The following is a 16,564-nucleotide window of genomic DNA, read 5'->3' on the forward strand; positions in this document are numbered from 1 at the left end:
TTCTGTACCTTTTCTTGTCCTTTTGGGGCCTTTTTGACATGGAAGAACCAGAAGTGTACACAATGTCCAAGATGCAGATGCACCACTGTGGACTTACACAGTGGGAACAAGATGTTTTGTTCCATTACTCGTGTATGACTACTGCTGAGCTGTCATTTTCTGAGGGCGTACCACAGCTCCAGAGTATAACATACAGATAACAAGTGCCTGGTTCAGAGTCAGTCCATGCACCCTTTTTCACTTAGGATTTACCAGTACTGAATTTTATCTTGATTTTATAGGAATCTTCTTTTTAATCACAGAAAAATCACAGGAAAGTAGAGGATGAAAAGACTAGCACAGCTCATGGAGTATTCATGAATTCAAGACACCAACTCATATGCTCACCCCAGCCCACCATTCATTATCCTTTTAAGCACTGGCAAGATCAAAGTGAGCAGCCATTTCCCTATAACCACAACCTCATTCAGGGCTGGGGAACACATCAGCATCCCACCTGGAGTCTCTGAGGCTGGGGGCCAGCCTTCAACTCTGACTCGCTGTCAGCAACTGACACGTTTCTCCAGACATGTGGAAAGTGCTTGGCAGAGCAGATACGTCTCTGATGACTGGGCAGAGGATCTCCTCTACAGGGTCTGTAAATCTTCAAATCATGCACACAGATCAATACAGGGAAGAAGTAATCTGAATTTTAAACATTTTGCCCTACTCTAAGAAGTACCAATCCAGTTGATGGTATCTTACAACTCTGTCTCTAATCATCTCTTCTTTCAGGGTCAATCTGGCAGACGTTAGGCATCTGAATGTCAAGGGTGGCAAAGACTTTCCTACTGAAGGCTCAAGGAGAGGACTTCCTGCTGGTCAGTTCCTAGAAGGTGCCTTCCATAATTTACAAGTCAGCAGTAAGGCAGGATATCAGGTAAATGGTGCCAGACAAAGTAACAAATAAAAGAAGAAAGCATAGCAGCCTGCCCTAAGCCCAGAGAAAGGGATAAAACACAGGTTTTGTGTTCAGTCTACACAAAACAATAGATGTTCAGAGAGCATCAGCCTCATGCATGTCCCACAGAGATAATGTGGAGAGACTATCTTGAGGAAGGAGCACTAAAGAAAGACGACTTCTAGAATGGCTAAAAAGAGTAATCCAGTTTAAAATAACACTGTCAATGTTTTTATCTTAGTTTCCCCACAATCAAAAAATTCAAGCTCAAAATGTGAATTTTTCCTCTTCTGGTTTCTTTTACCCATTTTCTTCCAGTTTCAGATGAATAGTGGTAACCCATGCTCAGTAAGTAACAAATCTACTAAACTATTGTTTGCATGTTTTAAGTCTTAGAACTAAGGAATACACAGAAAGATAAAACTGAAACTTTACTCAAATAGAGTGGCTATCAATCAGCAGAGCCATGCTGCACACTTTCTGAACAAATACACTATCAACACTAATCAAAATTATTGTTAAAAGATTTTTTAAAAAAGTAACAATCAACCAGCATTCTGAACCTTTTAAAGCCATTTACCTCCTCCAAAACCTTTTTTCACTAGCATGTTATTATTGCAATTTAATAGTTTTTTCTCTTGGTCAGACCTTCTCCCTCTCTCCTTTTCACTGTGCCAACAACTAAACGAAGCACAAAATATTGGCCTCAATACACAAGGAAAATGGAAGATGCACTTATTGTTCAGAAATACAGACAGAAGCAGGAAAATCTATCAATCTGCCATGAGAAAACTAGGCCAACCAATGAGAAAGCTGACTTCAAGCTTTTATTCTTTTTTCATTAATCCACAATGTTAAAAGCAGGAGCAGAGCTTCCTCTATTTTTTTTTTCCTAAATCAATGCATTTCCCTGTGGATTGAGTTAAATGTAATGATTTTGGTTCTAAAAAAACTATTATCACTGCCCTCTTTTCATAAAGTTAAACACAATGTTGACTACATACAAGAAAGCATACTATTAATTTTACTTCAAATTTCATCACCCCTTCGTCTTTCAGGTTACTGAGAGTGACTAATGGTAAGAGAAAAGCAGAGAGAAGGGTTTCCCCATTGAAGACAGAACCTGGTCCATTTTCCTGAGCTTGATAACCACATCAGCTCTGGCTGACAAAAATTAGAAAGTTTTGAACACTTGAAACTCAGAAATAAACAAAAGGAGAATGTTCCTTGCCAGCATGTGGTTGAGCTGTGGTACTTCTTGCCACAGGATGCTCCAAATGCAGGGAGCTGGTACAGGTTGGGGTGGGGGGAGAAGGGTGTGCTGTGCACAGGTACAGATCAGACTGTGGAAAACCAATACATTTTAGTAAATTAAATCCACAGGAACTACAACTCTGAGTTGGGATGGAGACTAGAAGATCCTTGTGGGAAATACCACACTGCTACTCTGTCCTAGGCACCTGCTTTTAAAGTGGAGACATTGTGCTGGCCTACATCATGGTCTGTTTGGTTTGGTCAAGGACAGCCACTCATATTTTTATTGATGGTCCAGATTGCAGAAAATGAAAAGCTGTGTAACCATACATATTTTTAAAGTCCACATATCATATTTTTACAGATCCCAAAACAGTATTAGTAACTGAAAATTCATACAAAACAGCAAAGTACCAAGTAAAAACAGATGGGAAACCCAGCTGCCCCAGTTCTTCAGCCTAAATCTTCTTCTGAAGCTCTATTAGCTATTCCAATTTCCAAAAGGAAACATCAGCCAACCGAAAAGGCTTATAGACTAACTAATCATATGGAACCACCGGCTCAACATATAATTCAATACCACCATTCTGACAGCTACATTCGGAGGGAAAAAAAAAACCAACACCAAACCACAACTTCACTGCTATTTAATAAATGATTACTTGAGGGATTTTATTTGTTTAAAACAATCACTCTGCCTCAGCTAAAGCAGTACTCTAGAAAGCTAGCATTAAAAAATTATTTGCTCTAATCTATTCCAAACTGGGGCTTGGCATCTAATCCCTGTTCGTTACCAAACAGATTGATAACCATGTATTCCATCTGTAAAGTAGCCGTACTAACGATACCAAATAGTTGAGCTGTGTTCTTCAAAGGTACCTACAGGAAATAAAAACTTAAACAACATTTAATTACAAGGAGATTCAGGCAACCAATTTCCTTAGTCTTATCAACAATACATGAAAAAACATGGAGGATATTTTCATTTAAAGTCATTTTGTCCAATTAGCAATACTGCTGCATTATTTATTCAAGAAATATGTCAGCCTAGTCAGCAATTTACTGTTTAACTGTGTAAAATTGTTATGAAGACCATTTTATGGACCAATTCGCTAATGGACTAGTTATTAAATGTAGGCACAAGTTAATTAATGAGAACTGTTTGAGAAAGAATAGTTTATTAGAAACAGATTTATCATGATAATCAATAAGCATGAAGTACTTCATAGCAGTAACTTCATTTGCTCTAAATGCAGAAATTAGAATTTATTACATTTAGCTCATGGTTATTTTTTGCTTCATCAGTCTATATTGTTGACTCTTTACATTTTTATTTAAAACATGTAATTATGCAGAAAGTAGACAGAATTATGAATAGCACAACAATAAATGACCATTAATATGGGGTCCAGTCACAAGTGGTGTTCCTCAGGGTTCAGTATTGGGACCATTTCTGTTCAACATCTTTATCGATGATCTTGATAAGGATGTAGAGTGTATCATCAGTAACTTTGCAGATGACACCAAGTTAAGCAGGAATGTCGATCTGCATGAGGATTGGGAGGCTCTACAGAGAGACTTGGATAGGCTGGATCTGTGGGCCAACGTTAACGGGATGAGTTTCAACAAGGCCAAGTGCCAGGTCCTGCACCCCCTGCATGGCTACAGGCTTGGGGAAGTGTAGCTGGAGAGCTGTCTGGATTTGACAAAACAGCCAAACATTAGCCAGCAGTGTGCCCAGGTGGCCAAGCAAGCCAACAGCATCCTGGCTTGTATTAGAAATAGCATGACCAGCAGAAGTAGGGAGGTGATAGTCCCCCTGTACTCTGCACTGGTGAGGCCACACCTGGAGTACTGTGTCCAGTTTTGGGCACCTCAATATGGGAGAGATATCGAGGTGCTGGAGCGAGTGCAGAGGAGGGCAACAACGCTGGTGAAGGGCCTGAAGCGATTGAAGGAGCTGGGAATGTTCAGTTTGAGGAGGAGAAGGCTAAGGGGACACCTCATCACTCTCTACAAGTACCTGAAAGGACACTGTAGAGAGGTTGGTGCTGGTCTCTTCTCACAGGTGATTAGTGATAGAATAAGAGGGAGTGGCTTTAAACTGCAAGAGGGGAGGTTCAGACTGGACATTAGGGAAAAAAATTTCACAGAAAGAGTGATCAGACAGTGGACTAGGCTGCCCAGCAAGGTGTTGGAGTCACCATCCCTGGATGTGTCTAAGGGTCGTTTGGATGAGAGGTTGGGGGATATGGTGTAGGGGAGAACTTTGTAGAGTAGGACTGATGGTTGGACTCAATGATCCCAAGGGTATTTTCCAACCTGAATGATTCTGTGATTCTGGGGGTTTTCCACATTTTAAGTGTTAGGCATTTCATCATTCATCCTTTTATTATAGAAGTAAAGAGAAAGATGAAGAAAAGTGTTAGAAAAATTACCTTCCCTTTTTCTGCAAATCTCATTGCGTTTTTTTCTGTTTAAAGTAAAGACATTAGAGCTAGAATATCTGCTATAGCTCAATGAGGACTAATAAGTATATGAATATGACAGGTAAGTCTGTCTTTAACATGAACAGCAATTGGCATTCATTTAATACACGTTAAATCATACAAATAGATAAATACCAAACATCTATGACTGACATCTTGTCATTTGCTGATGTTCATATCCCAAATGTTGTTCTCCCCTGCTTCTCCTCAGGTATGCTTAGGGTCCACAAAAACCAGATCCTCAAATTGTAAGAAATTAATGTGATCCTATCAGCACTGTTGCTAAAGAAATGAAAGAAAATGAAAGGAAAGCATGACCATCAGTAAAAACCCAACCCTAAAGATGGCTTCCTGCTTGCATTGGATGGACTTATATTCTTACCCAAAGTCTCCCAGCATTTAAGGAAAAGTATGGAACTTCCCTCCACAAAACTCATATTTGATATAAATAAGGGAAAGAGTAGATTGACTTTCTGAGAGCCTATTGTTACCAAACATGGAGGAAAAACTCCCGTAAAGAAACTAACTATAGACATTATTCTCACATGCACCAGTAGTTTAACAGCTACTTGAATATGTGGTGTCGTAACTCCCACAGCTTGACTCTCTTTTCTGAGCACCATGTAATCCAAATTCCTATAAACAATCATAATACCATACTTTGAAGAGTTACCTGAAGCATAATATGACAAAATTTTACCATTCTCCCTCTACAGATAATTACCTTGCTATAGATGAGATGATGGATGTCTCCACCGGGGACTCTAGTAATAAATGATAGTCTAACGATGAAAATGTTGGTACAATTCACAAGACGTGTGCCCAACACAAAAGCCTTATAATGATGACATTCATTACTGAGGGAATAACATACGATTTTTCTTCCAGTGGAATACATGCTTTGTTTTGTGCATTTTGACTGTGTTTCCTTTCCTGCATCCCATATGTAGTATGGATGGAAAATTTTGGCTTTTGCAAAATTAGCACGGATTTGTCAACTGCTACAGCCATAGCGGAAAACAGTTCATTAACCTGATCTAATTTAAGGTAGAGCTATACAATAAACTTAAAATGTGAATAATACTAGCTATATCACAGGAGAAAGGAATGCAGTCCCTTAAGCTTAGATTTGCCTACATATTGAAAAGTTTAGTTTTCTGGCTCAAGAACTGCAATGAGAACAACAGAACACATTAAGACTTCATCTTTATCACTAGAATTATTTGTTACACACATTTTGCAGTTTTAGAAGGACGGTTGCAATACTGCTTGAATGTTGTCACAGAGGTGTAGAGAAAAACGGAAATTAAGCTTTTCTTCTCTTCTAAACAATACACAATGCCGAAAACAAAGCAAATCATTGTGACTGTTCCCTCTGATCATCAGCAAAATGTTCGGTGCATCAATATAAAATCACTGCTTGACACAACTACGTTCAGACTACTTCTCTGCTCCATTGGCTGCAGTTTTAATGATAAACTCTGTAAGGAGTCAGAGCTAGAGAGTCAAACATTTTTCCTGTTTCTAAGTTGTGTAATAGAATCAACTCCATCTGCCTGGCCTCAATTCCAGACACCGCTGAACTCCAGGACTTAATTCAGACCTCTCTGAGGACGCATATCCAAACTTATTTCAGTTCCACTCAGTAAGTTCAGAAGAGAAGGATAAAATGAGTCAAAGATCAAAGGTGATGAGGGAAGACGTACTGGAGGGGTTTAGAAAAGGAGAAGGAACTGGAAAGTCATGTAAGACTAAAGAAGTGGTAGAGACTGTGAGCTGCAAGTTGAGGCTGCAGCACACAGCAGTGAAAGTGAAGAGGCTGGCAGAGAACTGGAACATGACAGAGGACCAAGAGCAGATCTGATGAGGAGGGAGATGTTTTTTTTCCTTTTTTAGAAATGCATTTGCAGTACATGTAAACAGTGAACAAAAATAAGAATCAGATGAAAATATGGGGAGAAGTATCAATGTAACAATAACAACAATAATAATAATAATTTGAAGGAAAGTGCGGAATTAAAAGGTTCTGGGAATAACAGCAGATGGGTCCAAGCACAGAGGACAGCCCATGGAAGACAAAGAGAATTAAGCATTTTTCTTAGCGTGCAAAGCTCACCAGATAGTATACATGTTAATGTGTAAAAATTCAGTTACTTAGGAGTACTGGTAAACTTGATTCCTCAAAACTGTAATAACTTTTGTTTCTCTTCTCCCTCTCTCTTAAATGCTGGTAGGTTTCCTGTTGCACCAGATTGTTAGCACATTCTAATAGAGGAACCTTTCCTAACACTTCAGTATACTTCCTCTGAAATGTCTATAAAACCTACTGTATGAATAAAGTTGCTCACAAACAGGTTATTCTCTTCTTTCACCCCTCTCCTCTCAAAATAATTAATACCATGCACATTAATTTGTAATGCAGATATCAAAATAACTGTTGCCAGGGAACTACTAACATATAATAATGTTAAGTGTTCAATTAATTCAGTAAATCTATGCTTTTCTTCAAATTTTCCAGGCCTGATTTGGTTCCTACTAGTTTTAACCTTATTTTCCACTCTATGATATAGTTTGTTTCTTCTCAAGTTAGAGTACCCATAAAACCTTTCCCCTCCCAGTTTATACTTCTGTATATAAAACATGCATTCTCTGGAACAGTCTATCCCATAACCTAAAGAGAAGGGGTTTATGGGGAGACATTGCCTTGATTGCTATTAGAAGGAAGAAATCACAATAATTCTTCAATAAACAAGGAGAATTATAAATGTCCACAATTTGGAATTTGGAGGCCTTGACTTACCAGGTTACTCAAAAACCATAATGACACCTTAATAACAGAAAATCCATTGAACTTCATTTTGTGTTATACAAAGCCTACAGTATATATGTTGAAAATGCATGCCAGTGCCTTTATACCTTCATGAGTTTTGATGAATAGCCATTTCAGAAGACAGCCACTCACCAAAGGAAAGTTTAAAATATAAGTTTAAAAGAACCTGCTTACTTATGCATAGCTATCAGGAAATCTAAATTCTGTATGATCTAGGAGTAAATCTCAGGTTTTTGCACAGATTTATACGTCTATGAGCATAATACCCATAAACCACTGTGTGCTTACTTTATTGGCAGAATAGTTGATACATTTGACATACTGCTGCTATTCAGATAAGATTATATCCAACCCAGTACAGAAAAGAAACTGTCAACAAGTCTGTAAGACTATAATAGAAACTGCGAAAGCAGAGTTTTCATATGACTAACCATACCTTCAGAGTACTCCCAAATCAGTCCCAGGCATGAAAACACAGTTGGAACTGATTATAAGAGAAGGGTTAAGAATGGCATGTTGCCACAAAAATTAGAACCAAGCCTCAACTGTGTGTTCCTTCTATTACATAATTGCCAAAGTAGAAGGAAAAAAAATGTTAATATTATAAATAATACAGAGCTTTTAGCCAGATTATATTTGGAAAGTCTAGAACTAGACAGCAAACTTATGATCGATCAAAGTTAATCACAGTTGATTAGAGAAGCACATACCCAACCTTTTCATGTTTTGTGTGCTTTTACTGCTGTGAGGGTTTGGATATTCTATTAGGAAGACAAAAAGGGAGGAAACTTAGAAATCAATAGGCAATTCTTCCTCAAAAATCTAAGTCAAATAGCATAAATAGGGATTCTTGGAAACATGCACAAATATTATTAAGTAGTGAAAACCAAGCTGGCACAAAGCCGATTCTCAGACATCCACGAGGGAAGTGTGTAAGTTTCATATATATGAATGTTTGTTTCCTGCTGGCTGTTACAGCAGAACCTCGGTAAAGATACTCTGCCCTTTAACTTTCAGATTTATGCCAGCTCTGTATTACAAAAGCAGGACAAAAGACAGCAGTGAGGAAAGTAGGTATGGATTATCTGGAACATGGTTGGATCCAACAGCTGCAAAATTTGTGATGACAGAAGGTCCCAAATAGGGAGAAACTTTGCACAGGAAAGCAGTGTTACTCTGGCTATTTTTGCGCAGAAAGCTTCTAGGTCTGCGTTAATGGCAAAGGAAAAAATGTGCTTCCAGAGTCACAAGGGTTAATATGACCCTGCTGTTGTACAGTATCAAACGATTAAATAAGATTTGTAATTTTAAACCTCTGAAGATGCAGAAAAAGAGAATGTATATAATATTAAATCTTTGGAATTTCATTTTAATAACATTCTTCAGACCCTTTCATTCTACCTATTCAGACCCGTTTTAAAAAAGTCCTTTCTCCTTCTTCACCTCTCTCCCCACCACTCCATCACAACCCTCCACCTTCACCTCACCCCTTATAATGTAGTCAGGATATTTAAAAGGGGGACAAAGAAATAAAAACGTATTTTGAGAAACTGTTTCAGTCTGCCTTCTTAAAAAAAAAAAAAAAAGAAGAGCTACATTTTCAAATCTTTAAAGATTTGGTCTTTGGTCCCAAGGGGGAGCAACTCATGCAGCTTCCTATAAAGGCAAATTCCACATATATAAATCACCTTCTCCCTCACCACTACCTCACTGCAACAGATGAGAATACCTACATGTCAGAAACAAATTTCTGTCGCACATATCTTCTGATAATTAACACTGAATAGGCCAACCTACAAAAAAAAAAAAAAAAAAGAGAGCCAGTGACATATACTAAATCTCTTCTTGCTTAAGGCAAACAAGGTCAGTAGCTAACCAACTGACAAATTATAGCATATCATAAAACCCCAACTTCATTTAGGACTTCTCAATAGGTATCAGATATACATTATATGATAAAACTCCCCACATGCATTACTACCCTCCCGTCTATCCTCACCAGTTTATTTTTACCTCTGAAATGAAACCGAGTGTAAGATCATAATACTGTAAATTTCCCAGTAAGCAGGAAAAAAAAAATGACTTGTTTTCGACATGAAACTACCAAATTAATGAACTCTTCAATACAGTAAAAAGAATTTTATCACTTTCCAAAAATTCTCATCCCATTCTCTTCCACAAACTGCTTCCTCAGAGCAAGTTAACTGAGGACTTAAAAGCACCAAAAGGATGATATATGGCACAGTTTTAATTTACAACATTGACAGACAGACAGACAAATTATTTCAGCATGATTTATATAACTTCAAAAAGTTCATCTGGTAACAAAGCAGCCTGTATTGTACTTTAGACATTATCTGCAAAGGGAGTTCTATTTTACTTAACAGAATTTTTTCACCCTCCTCTCATCTTAAAACTTCCAGTAATGCCAATGCATCAGTTTCATCCAAAAAAAGCTGTAATTTGGAAGCGGTCATAGTACTTCCTGTTATTGACAAGTAGACCAGAGACTTCAGGTACAGATATTCCCTTGTCAGAAACAGCATAAAGAAAAATAAAATATTTTCAGTTACAGTATTTTCTGGCCACTCTAGCTGAACCTATAACATGAAGTATCAGGGAAGACTGGACTAATATCTAAAGACTTCATCTCTAGGGTTTTCCTCTATTTTGCTCTCCCCAGCCATCTGTCCCAGGCCTTCCAAGTCTTTTGTGTATTTTATGTCAGTTCGCTTTATGTTTCTTTCACAACAATGAACTGTTGGGGTTTTTCTGAATTTTGGAGAAAGCATGTGTAAATATGTATACATGCATAAATAATGGATCAGGAAACCTGTTTTTTATTCTTTTTCTCTGCCACTTTGAATGAACACAATGTAACAATCTTTGTGAAAACCTTTATAATGAGAATTATCCTATCTTCTTTAATAATACTGTTATTTGCAAATTAGCAATGCTATATGAGATCTCAAAGAAAAATATGTGAGTTTTAAGATGGGGAAATGAAACTACTGAATATTTTTTGTTCATCCTTTCTTCAATTCTTGCTTTGTTTGCTTTGGCTAGCTTAAACTCTAAGCTCTTTGGGACATAAAGAACATTTTTGTATTTTTAGAGCAAGATGCTTATATTAAATAAAACATATTGATATATCCTAAACTGAATATAGGCATGTAAAAGACAAGACTGGACATGAAACAAATATAGTAATATAATAACTTTGAATAAATTCCGGCCGATAGGACATAAATGAATGTGACATAAAAATAATTTTCAGACAGAGAAAAGCAGGCCAATGCTGCTTTCAGAAGACTACTTAATGTTTGTGAAGTCCTTTGAAGATGAAAACCCTACATATGTATTATGGCTATGGATTACCACTGGAGTTATGTAGCCTCACGGTGAAATTGAGAATCTGAGAATTTTGAGACAACCGCTGATTCAAAGTCAGAAGAAATGCATAGATACAAAAAATATGACTAGTCCTGTATGATACGAAATTGCTATGAGTCATACACTACCTTAAATTTTCTTCATTTCTGTCATAACAGTTAAAACAGCAGACTTCCAGAGGGGTATCTGTGGTTAAAATTTGTAAAAATAACAACCTTCAATATAAATGTTGGACTTCTGAATTGAGGAGGAAAAACAAGTAGTGATACTACTAGGAAAAACTCATGGCATTTGTAACTTAAGGTATATTCTGCCAAGTGATAACAAGACATGTATTGAACTGATAACTTCCAAGACTAAAAGGATAAACTTTTTAACACCACTTGAAAGAAAAAAAAAGTGCAGAAAGTAAGTAGCCTACCAATATACTGTCCAGTTTACATGAAATAACTCAGAAGAGACTCTAATCTGCTAATTCCTGAAGTTTCAAATTGCAAAAAGCAGCAACACAATTTTACTGTTGTATTCCATATGGCCCAGATTTTAGCAAGTCAGTCAAAAGTTTAACAACTGAAACTCCCATTAGCATAAAAGAGAAAGAAAATTGCAAATAATCTTTTTTCTCTAGAGTTACACTTTAACAACATAATCACAGGATTGAAAAAAAAAAAAATTTCTTGGGAATTCTTACATTGAATCAATATTTTACCTTCAGCCATAAAGTCTAAACTGAGAAAACTATATTATCCTGAGGGATACGACTGCTCCTCCTTGTTGGGTCTACACTTCCATGCCTACTGACAGCAAAGTGGGGAGACCAGATCCCATAAATTAGTGATTCAATAGCTGTATTCTTCATGGGGAAAAAAAATAAATATTAACTCCCTTAATCCATCCCTGCCCCAAATATAAGGCACAGAAATACACACTGCAAATCAGTAAGGGCTAGAATTGCTTTTAACAAGATACATGCAAATACTTTGTGAAGCTACAGCTAAGATTTTTCTTCTGATTCACATCAAGCACTTGAATCCCATTTGCGAAGCAGTAAAATACTAAATAAAGACAGTGAAACAGAGTCCAGAACAAGTTTTTTTTGTTGGTTTGGGTTTTTAATATAAAATAAAGAGGAGGGGATAGTTGCTTTATCAGCTTATACTTCAGTTTTATTTCTAGAGTGATTGTTTATTATTGGGAGCATTCAGACAGTACTGAATAGCTCTAGTGTTCATATGATTTCAAAGAAACTATGCAAACTTCCCTACCTCATAAACTGGAAATAATTGGTCCGAACCTGTCAAGAATAAGCATTCTTTCACTGACTTCGCACTAGTATGTAATCACTGTGCACATTTGTGTCAGAAATATTTCAGTAATGATACTTTTAGTACATATATGCCATAAAAGGTCTAAATTGTCAAACTCAGCCAAGGTCCATGGTCACTTAAGTGAAAAAAACGTCAAACTAACAAATCATAACTTCTTAAATTTGCCAATAAGCAACATTACCTAGCATGTAACTGAAATGTTACACATCCACAGCTTCATCTCTTAATGGTTTAAGAGATACAGCAGAGGTAATTTCTGTCATCTTTGAAGAACATTTAAAAGAGTTTGGCTTTGATCCTCCCTTCCAAAAGAAAATAGCACTTGGGAAGCCGCATCTCTATATAATATATACATGAGATTACTTAATCTGCCCCAAAACCCCCAAACCATTTGCTATATTGTTTCATTACAGTGTTACTGCATCTGAATATAAATTCCTTTATTCACCTCTATATTTCTTAATTGTTAAAGCAATCCAAAAGGTTATGTTCCATATGTTAAAGCTCTCTTTCTCTCTGTGGGCCCATAAAGCTGAATGGAAGCAGGCAGAGTCTACTAGAATACTCTCTTTTGCCCGTCTTCCATGCAGCTACAAAAACAAATTTAAGAGCACTAGTGTTTGAGCTTCTTATCATTATTTTCTGCAGCTGGCCAAATCTCAAGTGTAATTTAATTCATCAAAAACAGTTTCTCCTAGAAAATCTTTGACACATTCAATCAAATCATCATCTGTATGTTTCAGCTACTGAAAATTATTATGTCCCTAACACAGATTTTAAACTTTTTTCCTTTTTACCTTCAAAATTTAGCCTTAAATCTACTTACTGAGACGAAAAAACCCTGAGAAGACAAACTGTAAGAGGAAGGGTATAAATTTAGGTGATAGATGGTACTGTACTTGTCCATATGAAATACAACAAAAAACAATGGTTTGTGTGTTTTATATCAACTAAGGACAGCTAATCAGCTCTCAGGTCAAGGGCTATTTGTAATTAGGTTTTAAAAGACTAACACAGTATCTTTCTAATGAGTATGAACAAGTGTTACCTGAAATGCGCATGTTTAGTATGATAGTATCGTTTGCTACTGGTGCCTTAAATCATATGTATAAGAGTGCAAATCCTCCCACCTACCACTTCAAATGCACTGCCTCCCCTGTTCATCTTTTCTCACTTCTGCTTCCAATTTGATTTCTTTTAATTACAATGAATACATACTTCTTTTCTTAAGGTCAGTTGGATTCATCTACTGGTACTTACCTCGTTAAAAGAAGTTTCTTTAAAAAAACACACTGAAGAAGACTCTGTAAATCAATGCTTAAGAGGAAAAACCTTTGCAGACACGCTGAGTGTGAGTGGTTCTACAGATCTTTAACCAATGGGAAAAAAAATAGTTTCTGCCTGCCCAAGATACCATCATTTCATACTTTTGGGGGAATACAAACTACAACTATACAGCCAGTCATATAAAATACAAAAGTGGCAGTGAATTTATCACTTAGGTCAAAACTTATGTTGATGTAATAACTTTATTCTAAACCAGCTATTAAAATTTAGCAGGAACTGTAGTTACCATGTCTTGTATATTAACAAGCAAAAGTTTCCCAAATGAATAATCAGCATACAGCTAATCAGCATCAAGTCACTCAACAGTTATAGCTAAAACTGAACTGAAGCGTACGCAGCACATCTGTATATTTACAAGCACAAGCTCCCCAGATGTTATAAATTACTATCTTTACCAGTTGTCTCTGAAAAGTGTTGACTTAAAGAAAATGTAGTGAACAGTGGAGATGTTCACAGCCGGAACTGTCAACAGAACTAAATTCAACAGTAAAAGATCTGTTGATACATGCATGATCTAAAGGGTAAATGTCACAGAGCTATTACTGCTTGGGTCCATTACAGGGATATTACTTTCATCTATACTTGATGATACAGTTACAAAATGTTCTACTACTTAACTTACAATACATACTGTTTACTCAAGTTTAGCTATGTGCAACAGGCAACAAAACATCATAACCTATTTTCAAGTCACTTGAGGGGCAAATAAAAAAAAGGCAAAACACAGAACTGAGTCATTTTCAATTACCAGACAACTGAGAACAATATTGGAGATTTGGTCCTTTCAAATGGTTGTGCACAAACTCTTGTTAAAAAGGAGACATCAAACTTTATTTAGAGGAGACGAGAGAGAAGGGGAAAACCAGCTAATTACACAGAACTCCACTAGGCAGGTTACCATGATCGATACCATTCATTTATTGCCCGCATAGTTAGAGCCCATCCCGTGGCCGGCGGAAAGGTGCACCAGCGAGCTCCATCAGTTCTGCTCGCACTGACATTTTCCAAACCACCACACAGAGCAGCATGCAATTTACATCAGGGTAAACCCAGCTTCCCCAGCTCGACCAAAACGCCAGCAAGAGTTTCCAAACTGAGAACAAAAACCAAAACAAAACAAAACAAAACAAACAACAACAACAAAAAAAAAAGGCACAGCCAACAAACTCTCACATACTTTTTTAAAAGCCGGGCCAGGATTGCAATGTGCACGGAGAGGTTTTGCTTGCCCCGGCGGTAGCGGGCCCGGCCGCGCCGAGGGGTCCCCCCGCGCCCAGCGCTGCGCGTCCCCCCCCGCCACTCCCGCGCCTGCGGGGCGCCTCCCGCGGGGGCATCCCGGGGCGGCCGCCGCCAGGTGCGCGCTGCCCCGCGGCCGCGCTGCCCCGCGGCCCGTACTCACAGGGACACGGTGCGGTTGGGCAGCACGGCGGGCTGCAAAGTTTCCACCAAGTCGCCGCCGCTGCAGACCACTTTGATGCGGAGGGCCGGGCGGCCGGGCCCCTTGGCGCGCTCGGCGGCGCAGAGGCAGCGGTCCACGATGAGGTCGGGGCAGTTCCTGCTGCCCCCGCACAGCCCCAGCACGGCGGCCACCAGGCAGAGGCGGCGGCACAGCCCGCGCATGCTGAGCCAGCGAGCGAGCCGCCAGCTGCCGCGCCCGCCGCTCCGCGCCGCGCATGGCACGCGCCCCTCCGCTCCGCTCCGCGGGTGCCGCGGTCCCCTCCACGCCTCCTGCGCCCACCCCGCCCCGCCTCGCCGCGCCTCTCGCTGCAGCCGGCTCCGCTCGGAGAGACCCCCCCCCTTCCTCCTCCTCCTCCTCCTCCTCCGAGGAGCCGCCGCTCCTTTCCTGCCGCAGCCCGAGCAGCGGCGGCGCTGGGCGGACCCCGCGGCGCGCAGCGGGCCCCCTCCTCCCGCCGCCGCCCGCCGCCCACCGGGCGCGGCCCCCCCAGGACCCGGGCCCCCCCCAGGACCCGGGGCCGCCCCCGCGCTCGCCGGGAGCTCCCTGCGGGTCCGCTACCTGCGCTGAGCCGCGCTGGGTGGCCGGTAACTGGGGAGGGGGGACACAGGCGCGCCAAGGACGAGCTGCAGTGGAAAGCGGGTGCGACCGGCCTAGGCACAGGCTGGAAAATCAGGAGCTGGAAAACTTACACGGGTTGGGAATCTAGTTTTGAAAATAGCCATCTCAGCTACCGCTCTTGGGAAACGCGTGTGCAAAGTGCGGTTCGCACCTGTGGTGCTGGGAGAAGAGATCCAGGCCCTGGGCAAAGGTCAGCGTGGACCAGCCAAGAGAAGGACAGGCCCCCAGCCAGCTCTGTGCGGAGCAGCCGCTGCCACCGGCGAGGGTCCAGGCCTTCAGCCGCCGGCAGACACCTCACATAGGTCATGTCCGCAGCATTAAGTCAAACGTTCCATCAGTAGTCAAAGACGGCTTCATCAGCCAGGTCAACGAGTAGATTTCTTTCTTTTCTACTTGTATTTGTGAGCTGTTTATGGCACTATGGCGTTTGAGCATTGTCAGTAGTACTTTGTGATACGATTAGTAACTCTCAGGGTAAATTTTCAGGATGAACTGCAAGCTACAGTGTTTTTTTGCCAAAAGTGAACCAAAAAAAAATCCAGTTTGTAACAGGGACTTCCATTTTTAATAGGCTTTTACAAAAAGAATGTGTTCCTTGCCTTCTCTTACTCAATCAAGACTCACAACGCACATTTTCATTGCAGGATCTAGGCCAAAGTTAGTAATACTCTGCCATGGCTGTAAAGCTATTTTAAGAAATTACTAGGGTTTTTTAAACAATATTGTTTCATAGTCCCTTGAGGAAGATTTGTCTTGCACATTTACAATGCCTGTTATCACTGTGTTCTAATACCTAATTGGAGCCTTTAGGCGCTAAGTTTATTAATAAGCGATAGCAGGACTACTGCCCTTGTGAAATTCCAGGCTAACAGGAACTTTCTCAGGAACAATCTTTTTCTGTGCAGTTGA

The 16,564-nt window shown here is 39.7% G+C and overlaps 1 protein-coding gene across 3 annotated transcripts in view; it reads right to left on the bottom strand.

Annotated features, from left to right (window-relative positions):
* The window catches only part of LOC141961026 (adhesion G protein-coupled receptor A3-like), a 290,616-nt gene extending 274,881 nt beyond the window's left edge, over positions 1-15,735 (bottom strand). For 2 of the 3 annotated variants that reach the window (XM_074907509.1, XM_074907508.1), the window contains exon 1: positions 14,981-15,296. In XM_074907509.1, coding sequence (XP_074763610.1) covers positions 14,981-15,201 — 221 coding nt within the window. In that variant the 5' untranslated portion in view covers positions 15,202-15,296. Of the gene's footprint in view, positions 1-14,980; positions 15,297-15,726 lie in introns of those variants that run through there. The other variant, XM_074907510.1, reaches the window with a different exon arrangement.
* Positions 15,736-16,564: the final 829 nt, after the last annotated feature.

The sequence above is a fragment of the Athene noctua genome, chromosome 5, assembly GCF_965140245.1.
Source record: "Athene noctua chromosome 5, bAthNoc1.hap1.1, whole genome shotgun sequence".
Classification (NCBI taxonomy): Eukaryota; Metazoa; Chordata; class Aves; order Strigiformes; family Strigidae; genus Athene; species Athene noctua.